The sequence below is a fragment of the Fusarium flagelliforme genome (genome assembly GCF_020744385.1).
Source record: "Fusarium flagelliforme strain FIESC 12 MPI-CAGE-AA-0113 chromosome Unknown B0J16scaffold_1, whole genome shotgun sequence".
In the NCBI taxonomy this organism is placed as follows: Eukaryota; Fungi; Ascomycota; class Sordariomycetes; order Hypocreales; family Nectriaceae; genus Fusarium; species Fusarium flagelliforme.
Window position 1 is genome coordinate 1,765,014 of NW_025763503.1, and position 18,654 is coordinate 1,783,667.

Here is an 18,654-nt window from a genome sequence, read left to right on the forward strand (position 1 = left end):
ATGCACTAGCGTGTGGCGCTTCATCTGCTACAGCGTCGAAGTTACGGGGTACTTAGCCGCTAGAGAGTGAACTACCATTCATCAAGCCCCGACACCGACACCTCAAAAACCCCCTTTCTCAATCACGCCTATCCTGTCCCGTTGCTAATATTGGAGTGGGATTTGGATTTGATATTGACTTCATCCTAACAACAAAGCTCGGCACAGTAACGGCGAAGCTCAGCTCAGTTCAGTTCAGCACTCGGCCCCTTACCAGGAGGATACCTAACGACGTCTACCTAATCAACGTCTTGCTCGTTAAACCTCAAGCTTGGGAAACCTTCTCTTTCGCCTCTCGCTCTCGCTCTCGCTCACCATTTCACCCCGCCTTTCTGTCAACCATGTCGAACCTCTTCTCTGGCATGTGAGTACCTTTTATATCTCCTGCATCTCATCATTTCGCTTCATTTCGTCTGTATTTTGTCCTGTCTTGGCTCTTCGTATGGCATCAATAGCTTTGTGTGGCTTGTCTTCCGCCGCTGTTACAGTCTCCCCTCTGGTCGATCTTTGATGGGCACCCTGAAGAGGTACAGACAGAGCTCTTCACCAGCCACGATGCTCTTTACTCTACTCTGTACGAGTGCAAGGATACACTCAGAACCCAGCCCAATGCCTTGCGCACACTGTTGCAGGCCAACTACCGAAGGATATCAAAGGACCATCTCACCATGTGGTCCCCTGGTACAACATCCAAGACATGTCATCCCAGGGTTATCATGAGTTGAGAGGTTCACTTTAAGCCCTGCAAGTATCGTTGAGGACTGTTTGCAGGGGATAGTAGTTCTCTAGCAAGACACTTCTCATGATGCCAAATCTCTAAGGAAGAGGACTCAATATCATGAGCAGCCTCTCTTTCATATATCATCATCCTCTTACCCTTTCTGTTATCCGCCCATCTCCCTTGTCAGGGCGCCACGCATGCCGCTTTTATGCAGCCATCATGAGCGGGACCTGGTAATGTTTCAACCAATTTCGCCTATCTAAGCATAGTGTGCTGTCACATTAAGTCTTTTCGACTTCTTCTGACCTCTTTCCTGTTCTTTCAACATCTTCATCTTCATACTTACCTCATTTTGATCTTCCTTTTGCTTCTCATCTCGACCAATTCACAATCACTAACAATCATCAGTAACGCTCGTTTCCGAGGTGGCTCCGGCAAGTCTGGCAGTGGTCCCCAGAAGAGCCCAACTGGTTCTACCGCCAGTCAGCCTCCTCCCCCAGAGCTGCCACTCCAAGGGAACAACAACCAGTCTGCAGCTAGCCTGGCCCCCAAGGTCCCTCCTCTGCCAAACTCCCCTTCGCTTGCTCAGACTATTGGCATGGACGAATCTAGCGGCGTCATGAGCGGCGACGACCTCATCTCATCCTATCATCTTCCTCGACCTCTTCCTCTATGGCTCAACGCCCAGTACGCTAAGCACATCGTCAAGGGTAACTTTATGACACTGAGCGCACGACCCAAGACCGTTGAGCAAGGCGAATGGATCGCTCACCAGGTCGTTGAGCATTACCGTAACCTCTGGAACTTTGTTCGCGTTCTGCATGAGAAGGAAGATGATGGCTCATCTATCTGCAACGCAACCAGCTGTCCGCGCATGTCAGCCGGAATGTGAGTAGTTGTGTCTCGTTATGAATCACCCATGTACTTATTCTCGGCAGCAACCACTCCTTCACCTGGCTCAACCGAAACAGGGAGCCTGTTGAGCTCCCCGCCTATGAGTACATGACTCTCATGCAGCGATGGATCTCTGGAAAGCTTGACGACACCAACATTTTCCCAACCGACCCCTCCGGTGTCTCGTACTCCCACAACCCTTCTATCACCACCACACCTTTGTCACAGCTATCGAGCCCCACCGAACCCGAGTATATCGGCAAGCGATCAGGTTTCCCCGACAAGTTCGTCGACATCTGCCAGATGATCTTCCGACAAATGTTCCGAGTCTATGCTCATCTTTACTGGGCTCACTTCACTGAGCCCTTCTACCACCTCAACCTTGAGAAGCAGCTCAACAGTTGCTTCTCCCATTTCGTGCTGACTGCTACCGCCCTGGATATGCTCAAGCCCGCCGAGTTGGAGCCCATGCAGCCCCTGATCGATCTCTGGGCTGCCAATGGAACCTTCCCTCCCGAGTCCAAGGCATATGAGTATGCCAACGTCCGAGCCGGAGAACGCCTCCTGCAGCTCTCCACTGCTCCCCAATAAACGTGGACGAATAACGACGTGGCTGGAACGTGTATCGTAGCACGAACGGTGGAGAAGACGAGATGGTGTATCCATCGAATGGATAGATTCAACTGTATACAACATATGAGGCATGTATTGGATCTGAACTCTGGGAGAATAGATCAAACAGATGAGAAAGGTGGTGGAGACATGACAAAGCATATCTCTGCAGCGACAAAGAGCTGCGGACTGGAGTTTTCGGGACCTCGACTAAAGTGCTTCGTGGAGACAGTTGACTGTAAAGAGGGCAACCAAAGGTCGGGGCACACACGGAACTGGTGACTTTGCAGTTTTTGTATCAAAGTGAGGCTTGTTTCTAGTTCCCTAAACAATAAGAACATATTTCGAAAATTGAAACACTATTGGGTAAAATCTCTTGTAGCAATCCCCCGCAAGTGACTGTGTCACGAAATCTCTGTCCGTATGTTACACGACTGACACCAGCCAATCCGTATTCCACCCAGTCTGATCAGCCAGTCCTGGATCCCTTGTTGCAATTCGCACTCACCTCGCTGATTTTGTATTCCACAACGACAGGCTTGTCTGCCTCGATCACGAACCTGCCTGAACCTACATACAGCTTATCCTGCAAGACCTTCAGGCCAGGCGCATCAGTTTCGAATCTAATCTGCACAACTAGTCTCGTTAGTATATGGTTTATGTAGTCATATTTAAAGATATAATGTGAAAATCAAAGCGATAGACCGCAATTTCCAAGGCAAAAGATATACTCACAGGCGTTTCCAAACCCAGTTGTCGTAGCATTCGCATCGCCTCGAATCACCTTCCCTTCGTCACCCTCCATATACACGACGCCATTATAACTGAATCTCATGACGGCGCCTGAAGTATCATGCGCAACGCTGGTAACTTCAAGCTTTACCCGTTGACCGTCCGGGTCACGCCGTAGGAAGTCGCTACCGTGGATGAACTTGGCATCGATAGAGGGTTCATAGCCGGGTTCCGAAATGAGTGTGCCCGCATTAGGGACGAAGGGAATATTCACAAGATTGGAGCTTATGATAAGCGGATCCCTAATAGCAATCTGGAATGAGAATATTAGTTATTCGCTTGAACGTTTCAAAGGGCTGTGATTGAACACGGGGGGTGTTGAAATTTACCCTCGAACCAGCCCGGAAGCAAGATTCACAAAACTGATGCGAGGAATAGGGTATGCAGAGATGAGTATGAAAACATACTTGCGCAGTAAAAGCAGGAATGAGTACGGGGAAGTTAGTCAACTTCATATTGAGAACGTGTCGATTGAGTCTCAAGTCTCATTCTTGAGACTTCGATACGGATGACCGGAGTTTCCTGAAGGCTTTTATGACCCTGCTACTAGCAATTCGGGCTCCGAAACAAAGAAGTATATGAGAAAGGCACAGGAGGCTTCTGCTTATCTCGTCTCATATTATATCTATACTTTCGCGACCAAATCACTGGTGTTGTGCGGATGAAGATACGCTGAGAGAATCATGTACGAGTTTCAGCATGTAACCCATGAAGTACACTGTATTATGGTTCTCCTTGTGCTGGGGGCATCTACCGAAGCATATTTGCAATCAAAGGACAAGATACTCCCTGTGTAACCAGACGACTACGCCCTGGGGAATACGAAAAGGGACATATTTGAAAACACAAGGCAAACCGGAGCACGAAAGTCCGGCATTATGCTACAGAGAGTCCGCTATCAGAAGAACACAAGCGTCCTGGGCAGTACACTGGTTTGCTGAAGAGGGACGAACTTCATCCTTCCATGGTGTACGATCAGAAGTCATCGTCAACCGCGATGGACAAGGAGTTGTGGTATCATAGCTGGTATGGCTGTGATTGAAACCGAGTCCATGGTGTTGACCATCCCAAAATTATCCACGCTGGTCATGGGATCCGCGATAACGAGTGGTGTCACTGGTGTAAGTTCAAAACACCGGTTATCAGTGTAACAACTCGCAGCACATCACCACGACCATATCAATGTCTACGCTTGCTCATGAGAAGGCCGACGACACATGAGCCATCAATCTACTCGTCTTCAATATCCAATTATCCATCTCACGACAGGTTTCGCGATGGCGACTGACGTTGTGTTAGGTTCGCTGCAAATGTACACCGAAAAGGTTCGAATAGCCACAAATCGAACCGCGTCGTCGCAAGCATTGTCCATCGATATCATACTTTACGAGGCGAGACGCATCAGTTGCTCAAAGAATACGACTGCACGGTGAGAATCGCCACCCATCGCGGGGACCAGGTGACAACACTAGTCTGTAGCAAGAGTGAAAGTGCCGCTCGCCCGTGACTTCCGATGTACTCGATTAATCCCTCTAAACTGCGCCTTTCAAATCGATATTCCTTTGGCGCAAGGAAGGCTGCTGTTGATGAGCGATAAACAATATTGGATATCGGAACCATCATCCGGTGCAACCCGTCAGTGCCAGGTTAACCCCAGCTTCTTCTTCTCAAACAACGTACGCCCAGCTGTCAGCTCAAAGCCACTCGTTTCAGAAGCACTTTTCGGTATAGTGTTGAGTGGCTGACAAGTTTTGTCCATCTATAAGTGGCGAAATATACCCTTACAACCTTGCTTCACCGCTGAATCTTCGCACGTTAGGGATAACAATTGTCGTCATGAATCGAGTCGAAATCAGGATCAAGTCATTTCAATTAGCAAGCCATGATCCTAAGTGCTGATGGGGGTGAACCGATGTTCATGACAACAATGGTATGACATCTGAATATCCTCAGCCGCGATGCTAGCAGTTTCCAGTAAAACATATTAAAAATAGTACGAGAAACTGCCACCCTGCAGGCATCACTTGATCCCGAATGATCTTCGGATGATACCATAGCAAGTCGGTTTTGCCGACTTGGCCTGCACACTGGGGAATCCATGCTGCCATGCCGGAAAAGCAAAGTATCAAAAATATCAGCATCAACTGGCTTCAAGAATAGTACTTTGACTTCAAAGCTTTCAGTATCCGTATTCCCAACCTCGCAAAATACACTTGATTAGGACCTCAATTGCACTTGCAAGACCAGACTAGTCCTCATACAGACATCTCGGTTTTTCGTCCTCCAGATGGAAACGAGATGTTTCCTTGTTCCAGCATGTTGTGAGCGTCATAACAGATCGTCGGCTACAACATGCCTGTCCTACGCTGACGTTCCCAGGTTACCAAGAATTCGTAGCATCGGCGAAACTTCGTTTTGAGTATTGCTCGACCCCTTGCGAATGGATCGTAATGCGGAGGCTCTATGATTCAGATCTTTCTCGTTATCTTTGAAGTTGAAAATAAGTGGTGGGGATTATAGGTAGATCTGGACCCGCACGATGTATCATCATTAATCCGACTTCTCCAGCAACGTCCAGCCACAGCCTTGTGAGATCGCATAACATTTGTCAAGGCTGGCTCTCACAGAGTGCTCAGAGCGTTGCTGCTTGGAACCGGTAATCTCCATTCAGTGGATCTCCATACTAGAAAATCTCTTCACTTTCAAGATGTGTGAGCGCGGACCCAACTTTGGACAGGGATGTCTAGACCGCATGTTTGGGAGGCACGCTTCGCTTCTTGGGGTGTAAGAAAAACCAAATCGCTAGCCATCGAGCTGGATTGCTGCCATGCGGGAGAATTAAATCGATCATTTGCTTTTAGGTAGCTTAATAAATGGGTTGGACTATTAGCGATGGTCTCAGCGCAACATGGTCCTGGCACTCGGTGAACTCGAGGCGAAGGGATTCTCGAGAGTAACCAGGATCAAGGGCCGAAGAACAGCAACATCTTGAGTATAGGACTCTGTTGATAGAGTGAAGACCCTAGAGGCTGCGTCATGTACGAAAATCCCATCTAGATTGGCATACCGGTGTCTCTCGGTTGTGTTGGGTTTGTGGCGTATAACACGGGAATTACGAGGTCTTGATTTAATGTCGCAGTGCTGGAACAGGGAGCAGAAAGACATGTGCTTCTGAAACCGACGACCGATTTGAGTTGGCATGGGGGACAGTAAGTTTTGTCCGAACATCGCAGTTTCCTTCGAGTCATAATAGCGGTATCTCTGATACTCGCCAATAGACATGTTGAAGCACTTGGGCAACGGCTCTAAGTGACTTTAATTTCGGATTCATATCGGAATCCGTGAGTAACACCCGTAGCGCGATGATGAGAAGGCCATTCAGAGTCACAGCAGACCCTGTCTCGTTGATCCTGTCGGATTACTAGATTGATGAGGCTCTTGTGATGGCCGAGATATACGTCTCAAGAGCCACAGACGAGGTTTGAGACGTTCCGAGTCGATGCGGATGTTGCATAGCCCACTTGGGATATGGATTACCAAAATCGGTCAAAGTGCATGCACAGGGTGCAAGCTTGGTTGCTTGGACAGGCAGTTTAGGGACGATGCAGGCCAAGCAAGGTCAGCCATTTGGGCGAATGAAGCAAGACTTCTCGCCTTGTTTAAATGATTGGTTATGGTGAGAGGTTAGGCAGTTTTATATGGCGCTGGCCGTTGACCCAACCTGACCCTCCCGGAACATAACCCGAAAGTCCTCGACTGTGACAAAATCATTTGCACAGCTGATATGGGACGATGGGCGTTGCCGAAGGAGGCATGCTCGATGATACTGGGTCCTATACGAAGCTCAGCTCTGAGACGTTGTTAGAAAGGCTTGGACAAAATTGGATAGGCTCACCATGCCATGTCTACGTCATGAGGTATGTTCTGTTAAAGAGATGCGTCAACGTAAATTACTTCGCGTGGTATTGTCTTTCACGCGCGAAGGGTCCATGAGTTCGGGGGCAAGGATCCGAATGCAGACCGAGCTCACGATGTTTGGGCCATTCACCAGCCAAAGCGATGACGCTAGAGCATCTAGGATCTGCCAAAGATCAAGTCAGCAGGGAACGTGATAGCAAGGTGCCTGACTTTTTTTTGGTCGACTAGGTAAAGGACGCGCACGCGTAACACACCGACAAAACAAAGTGCTCAAAAGAGAAACACCATGAGCGGCCTATTATGCGACCATGAAGCACAGTGGATCCGTGATTCAGGCTCGAGAGCCTAGTGGTTGACTTTGGCTGTAGAGGGCGTGCATACGGGCACATGTGGGAGCGTGTGGAAGCTGCAAGTTAATGATCGCAATCGTCTTTCCAGCCACCCACCGTGATGGAGCATCAGTGCATGATCAAGAGAACTATCTCTTGGCTGATGAGTTATTGGCGATGCCGCAGGTGAATCGGACCATTGTATATGCTCGAGACGTGATACACGGCATTCTTGCAGCGAGATAATGGGATTTGTGGTGTTGTCTGCAATGATCAACAAACGGCACTCGCCAAATCCAATGGTGATCAGGGTCCAGCAGCTTGGTAGCAGAGCCAAAGACTTTGCCTAGGGCATCCAGGTATTCGATGCTATACCGTGATCCTCGATGAACGGTTTGCTCTAGTCAGAGCTTTGGCGCAAGACGATTGCTGCGCTCAGCTCGGTTAAGCTGATGTCCGAGAAATCTCAGATCTATCACCGAGCATTGCATACATTCGCTTGTTGAACCCAGCTAGGGATCAATGGGACCAGGACTGGCTTCCCTGATGACGGGCGATTTTCGACATGTGGACAGGACAACTGGCGCGGGGATGAAGCCAGACGAGATGCTCATTTGTGAGGCGAATCCATAATGCCATGGCGTGTACTCTGGCGCAGCTGGGGCCGAAGGGTCTCGGTTGCTTCGCTAGAACAAAAGAAGGCGTAGTGTAGCTCCTGAAAATGGAGCAGGTGCTGTAGAAAACGCGGTGTTGAACGCGGTCTAAGTCTCGATGTTTCGTGTTGTGTTCTCTTTTGTCCCGTTGCCTTGTAAACTGAAGGAGAGACGGGCATACAGGAAAATAATTCGTTGAATTTGGCAAGGGCATCGAATCTAGCCCGTCGAGGTCCTTCCACTTCCATCAGCCACCGGTACTGAGGAAGGCACGTTAACACGTTCCTACCCCACAAGTGACCAAGCCGAGCAATAGGATTCCTGCCATTATTGTTAGTGGCCCTCGGCCGATGCAGAATTAAAGCCCAAGCATCTGAGGACTAGCGTCCGTGTTTTGGTGCCCAACGTCTTGGAATTCCAGTCTTAGGTTGCTGAGCTTTTTTTGCAACCAACAGAAGGCGTCCGGGCCGGCCCAGCAGCGCCCGAGGCTATTCCTATTCGAAATTGTCAAGACGAGTTTAGCTGTTGAAGCTGTTTAATGAGATGTGATGATATCGCGAGTCTGAGTAAGAGTCTCGGACCGTCTCGAGCTACGCTGCTACGTACGTACCACAAGTGTCGATATCTGAAGCAAACGCTTAACCCAACCTAGGGAGTATCAAATTTAGCACATGGCTTCCCGTCGCTAACTTAGATCCAGTCCCAATCGCGGGTTTGCTACCAGGGGTTGTGCCGTGTTTGTGCTGAGAAAGATCCCCCAGACGTAATGGCATTTTGCTTTTTCCTTCAGCGGCTCTTGATACCATGTTGCAAGCCATGTTCTTTTCGTTCTTTGGCTGTTTCTGCTTGTCGCGCCGGTAGTAAACAACCCTGACAGCTTTTCCCCCATGCTTGTCGAACCCTTGCAAGCCCGCATCAGCGCACAGCCATGACACCACTTAGCGATTGTCACTGGCTCCCAGAAGCGTGGGGTTACTGGGATGGTGGGCAGGTTGCCAGTCTAGGCGATGTGAAGGGATAAGAATATCACAGCAGACTTAGTTGATAGCCATAGCAAAGCCTCGCTCGATGATGGCCTCATCACTCGAGGGCACCGCCCATTGCATGAACCGATGGCGGCCTAAGGGGAAATACCTAGGACTCCGAGCTTGTTTTACGATACGGAATGTTACAGGATAACTAGGGAGCAGCGGTCAAGTGACGACGGCCCGTATCTGAAGCTAACAGTAGCATACGCCGCTGCCATTGTTCACACGGGCTCCATGGCTGACAAGAAGGGACGAATGGTAGTCATGTCAATCCTTCTCTCTGGCCGAGCTCGGATGACACATGAGGAATACCCCCCTGCCTGGTGTGTAAGACTAACCTCGTTCCGTGGTAGGAAACGGCAGGCCGGTTTGCATCTGGGGATCTGATTTCCATGGTGGTGTAGCTGTCACAGTCTCCCTCTTCTCTGCGGAGATGCTGTCCTCCATTCGACGACTGTTACGTATCTCTGGTTTCCACCACAACGATAATTGATATGGAGTCGTTGTTACAGATTTGGCTGGGCACTGCGACACTCATCACCGCCATTATGACTGACTACCAATGACGAGCCGTGTTGGAAACTGGAAGTGGACTTTGACCTGGAAGACGAGCGATGGACAGAGAAGAGGATTCATCAATCTATTCCGCTCTCGTCTCATTCTCTGCTATTCTGCAGTCTAATTATGTGCAGTACTGTAGTGTATGTAGCTATGTTAGTGCCAGACTCTGTAGATTCTCAGCCTGGTTGGACCCCAAGTTTGCCTGGTCGATTGAGGCCCCCCAAGCCTGACTTACGCCTCCACACCCATAGAGATCTTCTACGACGCTGAGTTTTTATTCCCATATTGGCATTGGATGCTGCGTAAAACGGCTAAATCGATGGGGACGCATGCTCGTTCTGATGCTCACTGAGTGGCTGACTATCTTATCGATTGATACAATTCCTCCCTCATTCTCTCTTCTCACGTATAGTCAGATAGATAGAATCTAGCCACTGTATCGTACCGTGATCCAGTTACGCCCCTGATTTATAAAGCGCCTATTAGATCTATGTAGCTTAGAATTCGAGATGCTTATTGATCCGGAGATGCCCTCCAATATCCATATCGAGGGAGACGGCCCCATCCATGGGCCGGGCCACTAGTGGGTCATGTCCATTCATGATCCTCCGTCTAAGAGATCCCCTGCTCGACCCTGCGAGCTGCGAGTCCGACGAAACCAAGACTTGCCTTGCCTTGCCTTACCTTACTATGTACATGCCTTGTCATGGTCGTGCTTCTGTCGCCGTCGTTGTCCAAGATGCCTGCTCCACAGGCGTGCAATTGCCGATTGTTTGCCCCGGAAGAGTACATATAATCGAAGATGGTCCTCGCTCTGATCCCAAAGTGGTAGTCTGTTTTTTAACTTGATAACTTCCATTGAGAATCATATATCGATCGTCTCTGCCTCTTCATCCAAGTCGCATACTTGAAACAAGAGCACTTCTTCAATTGCACTCATCTACCATATATCATCCATCTCCAACATCATCGTCGGCCTTACTAGACCAGACCAAAGGTTAGCCCACACCATCCCGCAGCAAAGTCTCCCACTGTTGTAAGTGTGCCCTCTTTTTGGTCATTCATCGTCCCTTTTGCGCCGCGCCGCGCCGTCTGGTCTGGGTCTGCTGCACTGCGCTATACTGCATCCATTTGCAGATAGAGCTCCAGCTTCCAGTCGCGCGCTTCTCTTGTTTTTTGTTGTCGACTCCCATCGAGCTTTGGCGGTATTCTAGTCGTGTACCTGCCTATGAGCTTGTCTCCATTCCCGTCCCTTCCCGCTCTGGCCGCTCAAGTTTCCGGCCTCCCGTCATATCATCGCATACCTATTATCGAGTGCTTTTTTACCGCCTTCATATTGGATTCAAAGGATTTAGTCAATTCTTTTTTTGGAATCTTCAATACGAAATAAGCGTGTGCAAAATAAACTCAGAGCCGAAAGGGAAAAAAGCCCACATCTGTACCTTTGCTGCGCCTTGTGTATCAAAATAGAGAGCAGGTAGTTTATCCCATCATCACCCATCTTCATCCTTCCATTCTCATCACAACGCGAATTGTCCAATACTGAGGAGGTACGACTTTGTCCCCCGATCTTGCACCGAGCTTTGAGTCACACTCTGTACTGCACCTTCCAATGGGCCTACTGCTGGCCTGGCATGGCATGGCATGGCACTTGACCCCACCCCTAGCACGGAAGGTCGGGTTTTCTGGCTTCCTTCCAGGTTCTCTCTCACTCTCACCCTCAAGCCCACCTGCACCCGACCTCACCTCACCTTAGCCTTAGCATTAGGCTCTACCTTACACGCCCCTGCCCTGGCCTGCCCTGCCCAGTTCCTTCCCTTCCCTCCAGTGAGGAAGTAAGGAAAGCGCTGCTACTGCTGGGTGCGTGAAAAACTTGGCAGGCTGCCAAAAATACACACCCGTCCCCATTTCGCCCTTCACCGCTGCTGCAGTCTGCGCTGCGCTGCTGCCCACCAAACAATTGTTTGACTCTCCCGCGCGCAAGGAAGGGGAAGCAGAAAAAAAATATGATGATACCTTAGTAGCGCTCTCTATCGCTCTGGGTACTTTATTATTTGCCGCGCCCCTCCCTCAAACCCCAACCTCTCTTCGCTTCCCTCTTGTGCCTCTGTGTGCTTAAACTTCACCTTGATCTCGATTTTGCATTTTGAATTTGGTGTTTCCCATCTTCAAGATTGCATATCTTATCTTCCCCTTCTTGGCTTTATTTTCTCTTTACAGCCTTGTCTTCTCCCGCCGTCTCTTCTTTTAAACTTCCCCACCTCCTCGTCTATCTTACATATCCGCACACTCCCTCACTCTGCACAATGTCTTCAACATTTCAAATGCAACAACCATTTTATCGTCCAGCTTCACTAACCGTGGATACTCAACACGCACAGAAGTACTTCGAAGACGAAGACAACAGTGTGCTAGACGATAGCATTCTTGATCACAACACACTCGACTCCGGCTTAGAACTATCGCCTCCCATGGCCGGCAGCCGTAGAGACTCCTTTGCCGTTGGACAACATCCTCTGTTCTCACCAAAGACAGAGGACTGGCACTCCGTCGACATGCAGTCCGTCCCTTCCAACAACCCTTTCCTGGACCAGCACAGCAACAACCCTTTCATGCGCGGCCTCGACCAAACCCAACACAATGCCTATGCTACCGCCAACTGGGCCTTTGGACCCAGCTCCGGTGCTTGCACTCCTCTGCATCCTTTTGACGGTATGACTGCCGAGTATGACGCCGGTGTTCCTCTCTTCCAGCAGCGACCCATGGCCGGCCCGACACCATTCACAAACCCTGGCAACATGTTCCCATCGCTCCCCGGTGCAAACCAGTCCATCCCCACTTCTCCCCAGAAAGAGTGGATGACCCCTCAGCAACCCATCAACAAGAACAAGATGCGCCCTAGCAGCCCCGGTATCCGCTCACACAACGAGATGCGCCGAGGCGATGGCATTCGTAAGAAGAATGCTCGCTTTGATATCCCCGCCGAGCGAAACCTCAGCAACATTGACCATCTCATCTCCCAATCTACTGATGAGCAAGAGATCAAGGAGCTTAAGCAACAAAAGCGACTGCTTCGCAACCGACAGGCAGCGTAAGTACCGCCCCACTAAATAAACATTGGAGATTTATATGATCTGATACTAACTGCCTTCAGCCTTGACTCAAGACAACGCAAGAAGCAACACACAGAGCGTCTGGAGGATGAGAAGAAGCAGTACACCGCTGTCATCAACGAGATGGAGGAAGAGGTGGCTGATCTCCGCGCCAAGCTTGAGCAGATGCTCCTTGAGAAGCAGACCTACACCAACTACATCGAGAACCTCAACCTCGAGAAGGAGGAGATGATCCGCACTCATACCATCGAGACTGGTGAGCTCAGGAAGAAGGTCGGTGTTCTGACCGAACACGTTCAGCGACTCGAGAATGCCGCCCCCTCGGCCGCCGACAACGGTTTCTCATCCGGCTTCGACGATATGGACGGTATGGGTATGCCTGGCGCATGGGACGCATCAAACTTCCTCAACGAGTACCCCGTCGAGCCCGAGGTCAAGCAAGAGATGGCTATTGCCCCTGTCAAGAAGAACGAGAACCCCTTCGCCGAGAGCGACAAGCCCGCCCAGGGTGGTCTTCTGTTCATGCTCTTCCTCGTCGGCGCTTTCGTCCTCTCGAGCCGCTCCACCCCGGCCATCCCTCGCGTCTCCGAAGACGTCAGGGTCGCCTCGGCCAACATCCTCGACAGCGTTCTCAAGGATGCTGGCGTCAACTCTCAGTCGGCTACTCTGCAGGCGCCTCCTCAGCCATCAGGTGCTGCTAACTGGGGCAACCCCATCCCCATGAATGACATGATGATGGACGGCGTTGCGCCTTCGATGCTTTCCGAGCTTGGTGACACATTGACTCAGCCAAGCCAGGAGCAGACCAACGAGCAGATCTTCTCTTTGTCGGCTGCCCAATACAACGGTGTCAACTCTCAAGATTTCCTCCAAAACGCCCCTGAGAAGTCTTCGCCCAGCCAAGGACGTCGAAACCTGGCCGAAGCACTTTCAGCGATGCGATCCAACAAACAAAACGATGCAGCCGATGTTTACACGCGCTCTCTCCTTTGGGACCAGATCCCCAACGATGTCGTGCGCAACTTCGCGAAAATGGTGTCCGAATGCAACAACGCAGAATGAGTGAGCAGCAATGCAACGAAATGAGAACATGAACGAAGACACGAATCAAAGATTAAAAATGTCACGATGACGAATTCACGGCTCTCGCAGCCCCCACTGAGACTACATACTTTTCCTTTCTACTTTTTATTTCTTTTGTCCAACTTTTTCCTTGAAGTCGGCTTTTTTCCTTCCTCTTTACGGGGATGAGCTGCCATATACTCGATGTCGCTCTCGCGCACTTCAGACATGTTGCTCACGCACCCAAACGGATGGTTTTTTGTCTTCCATTTGTCGTTTCTTGTGGCTTTTCCTATTTCGGAGTCGTTTTTGATTTCCTATGGATCTAGCAAGCGAGCGTGCATTGATTTGTTTTGTGTGAATTTGACTTGTCTCGAAATTGGATACCTCTTTTTCTTTGGATAACGGCGAATGGGGTGGTGCGTGTTGTTGATGGTGGATGTGGTACTTGGAGGTGGAAAGCAGCGGCGAAACAGAAGCCAGCAGAAAGCAAGCAGACTCTATGAGGGCCCAGTCCATCAGAGTCTGTATATTATCACGGTGCATGGAAGGGAATATGGAGGCACAGGATGATTTTTCTTTTGTCACGAAGATGGAAATTGGCATACGTCGAAAGGCGACAATGACTGAAATGGTCAATGATGACGAAGAAACGAGCTCGTCGGTGATCATTTATTTGTTTATTTGAAATTTATTCGATTCTTTGAAGCAACCTCCATTCCCAGGTGGTCTGGTCAGTTGTGTACGATATTTATGACATGGATGATATTGAGATAGTGTTTACGCAGTTAACATTGAACTAAGATCGATCTTAAGCTTTCTCTCATAGTATAACCATGCTTGGACCCAACAGTGACAGTGATGAAGATGGTGTTGATGCTACCTCGTGAACATACTACTACTATGTCATAACATGTAAGTGCGCCTTGAAGGCGAGGGCTGATCAGATCAAGATTTTGAGTCGGATGCTCAGAGTAGAGTCCTTGTTAGGCTGACATGGGATGCAAGGCCAAAAAAGGAAGCAGAGCGGGTGCTATTTTTCAAAACCAGGATTGGAAGAAAACAAGGTGAGACATGTGGTAGACCGGTCGGTTATAGGCTGAAGCTGTGAGTGGTGGGTGTCAGAGTGAGAGACAGTGAGATGGTGGCTTGTCTAAGACAATGTCTTGCCAATGCGCGGCGCTGGGACGGCACGGGATGCGGAGAGGGAGGGAAGGGAAAAGGCTGGGAGTCTGATATGGCATTTGAGAGTGATGAGATGACCATATTACAGCAGTCCTAGCCCAGTATTGATTAGAGAGAATCACAATGTTTGTCAACTAGTTAGTATCTTGTGGTAGGCCTCATGCTTATGCCGATGGTGTATACACTTTCTAGATCTGATTATATATCATTCCTGCGCCACAATGGCTGAATAACCGTGGGGAATCCTTGGCCTTGCATCGATCGAGTCTCGAATACAATGCATCGCATCGCATTGCAGGGCGTTAAGCTGAAGCGATGGTTGAGCTGAGGTTATGGTCATCTTCTCTATCCTCCTCACTTCTTGTGCAGATGATCATAGAAATGATCTCGCGGCCTCAATGATACACAGATGAAATGTGATATCAAGTTATGGCATGCCCAATTATCTAAGTGAATACTGTACGTACTTTACCATTGAACCTTGATGGCGGCTAACAGAGAGCTACCAATCCTGCACCGGATTCTGTTAATCTCTGTTACTGAGTATTGCCCAATTGGGACCTTCATGGTAACTCTTTTTAAGGTTCATCAACGGCCGAGACTCCATATCTCTGAAACGTTGTCAGGTCATGTTGGTGACCTCATTCTCGGACTGATAATCAATACAGCACTGTACAACATCTAATTGCGACGAATCGATCATCTGTGATGTGATGCGCACGGTTCATCGTCATCATGCGGGCCCCGACCCGACCCGGCCGCATTTATAGGCCGCATAAGTCAATAATAACATCCAATAAGACGGCGAAGCTGCTTGCTCGGTAAAGTTGGGCATCAATGGCAGCTCAGGTAAGGTTCTCCGTCACGAGGGCGTTTGGTGTGAGAGAAAGAAAGAGAGAAGAGACAAGAACGGATCATCGTGAGAGGTTTGAAGTTATCGATAGTCCGTGCCAAGTTTCGCATTAACCGATACATATAACACAAGACTTTACTCTATGCGACAAGGCGCTGCAACATGCACAACCAGTCACAGAGGGAAAATGCGCCCTGTACTCTGTATATCTGCTCAATAAATAGCATCTTGACGAGACACAAGCACACACAAGTTTCCGCAGGCTGTTCCACCCAATCGTGTTAGACTTAGCGACACATATCTAAGATTATATACGAGTGTAATTCGATAGCTTATAAGAACGAGATTATCCAATACGCTATATAAAACAATGTCTAATCGCCCAGTGACGAGCCACAAGACCCCTCCCATCAGCCCATCGCAATAATGAATCCTCCTCTTTCTCGATAATTTGACTTACACGGCATCATCTCACGGAGATGCACCTCCTGGGTGCAGTAGCACAGAGCCTCTGCTGCACTACTTGCGGCTGCCCTCGCCCGGAGGGTCGTACTTTTCCTTCCAGATCCTAATGCACAATATATGAATCAGTGTTTTGCTCCATTTTACAGATCGTACGTTGCATAAGGTAGGTTTAGATCTCAACGCCAATGGATAGACCGCCACTCGTCGCACGAGGTTCTGTGGTCCCCTGAGCATCGCGGAGGCGACGAGAGCCTATCGACCTGGCAGACCGCCACGAAGCAGTGTTGAAGAAAAAAGAGATGCAGACAGGCCGTTGAAGGCGTGTGGACTTTCTGGACTTACCAAGAGTTCCCTAGTGTCTTGTTTCCGGCCTTCTCGGCCAGTCGATAATACCGGGCTGCAGCGAACTGTACAGGATATCAGCCTCATGTGATAAGTCGGACTTTGTATGTATGTATGTGGGGGATTAGGGCTTCCGTCGGTTCAAGAAAGCTCTTAGAGGTGGACTCTGGCTGCTGAAGCAAGTATCGATGCCTGAGTTTGTGTGCAAGATATTGGGCAGCGAGGTTACTTGGACGAATCAAGTAAGCCAGGCTCACCGAGAATGTCTTCCTCGGAGCAGAAAGATTCGGCGCGACTCATGTACAGACATCGTCTTGAACTGACTAGACGGGATATGGTGAAGAGATGGCTGACAGTGCAACATACCTTGTCTTTCTTACACCCGAAGCCTTCAACGTAACACCAGGCAATCTCATTCATGGCATCTATCACATGGCGTTAGGCTTTGTTTGCTCGTGTTATGAGCTGTACAACTTACCAGTGTCTCCTAGATTTGCTGCAGTCTCATAATACTACATCGCGAGTGGTTAGCTTCCAATGCCACTATCGTGATCCATCAGAATGCAGTAAACCGACCTGTTTGGCGGCGTAGGCGTCTTTGTTGATACCCCAACCATGTCTGAAGCAGTTTGCCAACTCAAAGATGGCCAGGACAAGCTCTCCCTTGGCGGCTCCGCCTTTCTTCATGCCGGCCTGGAGGGCCATTTGCTCAATCGAGGCCGAATTGGAGGCTGCAGCTGAGAGGAACTTGACAGCGCCCTCTGGATCTGGTGCGCAACCCCATCCGTGTCTGTACAACATTAGCCTGGGTTAGTATTCGAAACAACTATTTGCATCTGCTTCATTCAATGTGTGATAATGGTTCGATGTCTGGGGTCGTCGCTGTGCGTTCGTCACTGCAGGGTTTTGAGTTTGGGGCGTTTCGCAAAGCTTCAAACCCTGCAGTGAATCAACCGAAGCGCTTTACCCGAGACATTGGAATTCTTTTTCTCGGCCACTGTTCTCACCTTAAAGCAAGACCATACAGGACTTGACTCAACGGGTTGTTGGCTCCCTGAGGATCAGCCAGCCGCCCAAACATGCGCGTCGACAGCTCCAGGTTTCCTGCCTCGTGCAGACGGATAGCCTCTTGAATATCCTCATCGATCTTCTGCGACGAAATTGCGCCTTTGCCGCTGTCCGAGGGCGTCCCCGGCCTGCTGTTGCTCCTCGCGCGGTTATTCTGACCCGCTAGCATAGTCGCGCGCTTCTCCCATTGAGACTCATCCTGGCCATCGGTAGATGTGATGATATCTGGTAGGTTCTCGGGGACGTTCTCGGAGGATGGAGGCGCTCTGCTTAAGCGCAGACGGTGCGATAGACGACGGGCGCCGCTCTCCTTTGTCTGACTCGATTCGGAATTGGATCGTGAACGGCCGGAGCGGAAGACGTCAAGAGATCGTCGCGACTTTTCTTTTTCCTTGGGCTCTTGGACTGCGAGATGCAGATTGTCAACGGACTTCATAGACGGTGGGTAAATGCGCTCCTGGGTTGAGGTGTCGGAGCGAATGATTGTGAACTCAGGAGCTGCCAGACGATCGACAGTCTCTCTCTCAGCGGGTTGACCTGTTGAAAGGTCGTCTTTCTTCTTGAGAATATCGCGTATGCCCATTTTCGCAACTTGTCCTTTACTGAAGGGAAATCGACAGGGTTGGAATCTGTATATTAGGTACTGTAGTTACTGTACTGTAGAGTAGCTGACAGGAGATGAAAGGGTCCGTTCACGGGCAGGGCAGGATCTACACAAGCGATTCGCGAAAGAACTGGTCCCAATTAGGGAATGATTGCAATGATCAACAAGAATAAGGTAACCAAAATCAATGAAATCCAAATCTCAAAGCGCAAGCGTGTTATTAAAAGATCGTTGCTTCTTTCATTCCTTCTTGACAACCGCAAACGGGCTGAGGCTGAGTCGAGGCTTTGCACGCTCTTTTTCAAGGTAGGTACGATATGACATGCAGGTACTTGACCTCCATACCTTATTCTTTGGTCTCAAGGCAGACTGTAAGCGCCACTGCTACGATCAGCAGCCCCTGTCTCGTTTGGAA

At 49.6% G+C, this 18,654-nt stretch overlaps 5 protein-coding genes across 5 annotated transcripts; 3 read left to right on the forward strand and 2 right to left on the reverse strand.

Moving 5' to 3' along the window:
• Positions 1 to 10: 10 nt before the first annotated feature.
• On the forward strand, positions 11 to 2,634 carry B0J16DRAFT_326975 (Mob1/phocein). The gene is made up of 3 exons (XM_046126057.1): positions 11 to 403; positions 1,169 to 1,648; positions 1,699 to 2,634. The coding sequence occupies exons 1-3, from the start codon at positions 381 to 383 to the stop codon at positions 2,243 to 2,245; spliced, it is 1,050 nt and encodes a 349-aa protein (XP_045988544.1). The 5' UTR covers positions 11 to 380; the 3' UTR covers positions 2,246 to 2,634.
• On the reverse strand, positions 2,582 to 3,639 carry B0J16DRAFT_8793 (uncharacterized protein). Its single transcript, XM_046134622.1, has 3 exons — positions 3,388 to 3,639; positions 3,002 to 3,311; positions 2,582 to 2,902 (listed from the first exon to the last, which is right to left on the reverse strand). Exons 1-3 carry the CDS (start codon positions 3,511 to 3,513, stop codon positions 2,736 to 2,738), a joined length of 603 nt encoding a protein of 200 aa, XP_045988545.1. The 5' UTR covers positions 3,514 to 3,639; the 3' UTR covers positions 2,582 to 2,735.
• Positions 3,640 to 11,620: 7,981 nt separating this feature from the next.
• On the forward strand, positions 11,621 to 13,833 carry B0J16DRAFT_8811 (uncharacterized protein). The gene is made up of 2 exons (XM_046134624.1): positions 11,621 to 12,638; positions 12,702 to 13,833. The coding sequence occupies exons 1-2, from the start codon at positions 11,854 to 11,856 to the stop codon at positions 13,720 to 13,722; spliced, it is 1,806 nt and encodes a 601-aa protein (XP_045988546.1). The 5' UTR covers positions 11,621 to 11,853; the 3' UTR covers positions 13,723 to 13,833.
• Positions 13,834 to 15,034: 1,201 nt separating this feature from the next.
• Positions 15,035 to 15,630, forward strand: B0J16DRAFT_326985 (uncharacterized protein). Its single transcript, XM_046126058.1, has one exon. The coding sequence runs from the start codon at positions 15,392 to 15,394 to the stop codon at positions 15,590 to 15,592; it is 201 nt and encodes a 66-aa protein (XP_045988547.1). The 5' UTR covers positions 15,035 to 15,391; the 3' UTR covers positions 15,593 to 15,630.
• A 380-nt stretch (positions 15,631 to 16,010) lies between these two features.
• B0J16DRAFT_8894 (uncharacterized protein) lies at positions 16,011 to 18,577 on the reverse strand. Its single transcript, XM_046134633.1, has 6 exons — positions 17,575 to 18,577; positions 17,144 to 17,357; positions 17,046 to 17,079; positions 16,934 to 16,992; positions 16,568 to 16,632; positions 16,011 to 16,328 (listed from the first exon to the last, which is right to left on the reverse strand). Exons 1-6 carry the CDS (start codon positions 18,216 to 18,218, stop codon positions 16,280 to 16,282), a joined length of 1,065 nt encoding a protein of 354 aa, XP_045988548.1. The 5' UTR covers positions 18,219 to 18,577; the 3' UTR covers positions 16,011 to 16,279.
• Between the last annotated feature and the right edge of the window lie 77 nt (positions 18,578 to 18,654).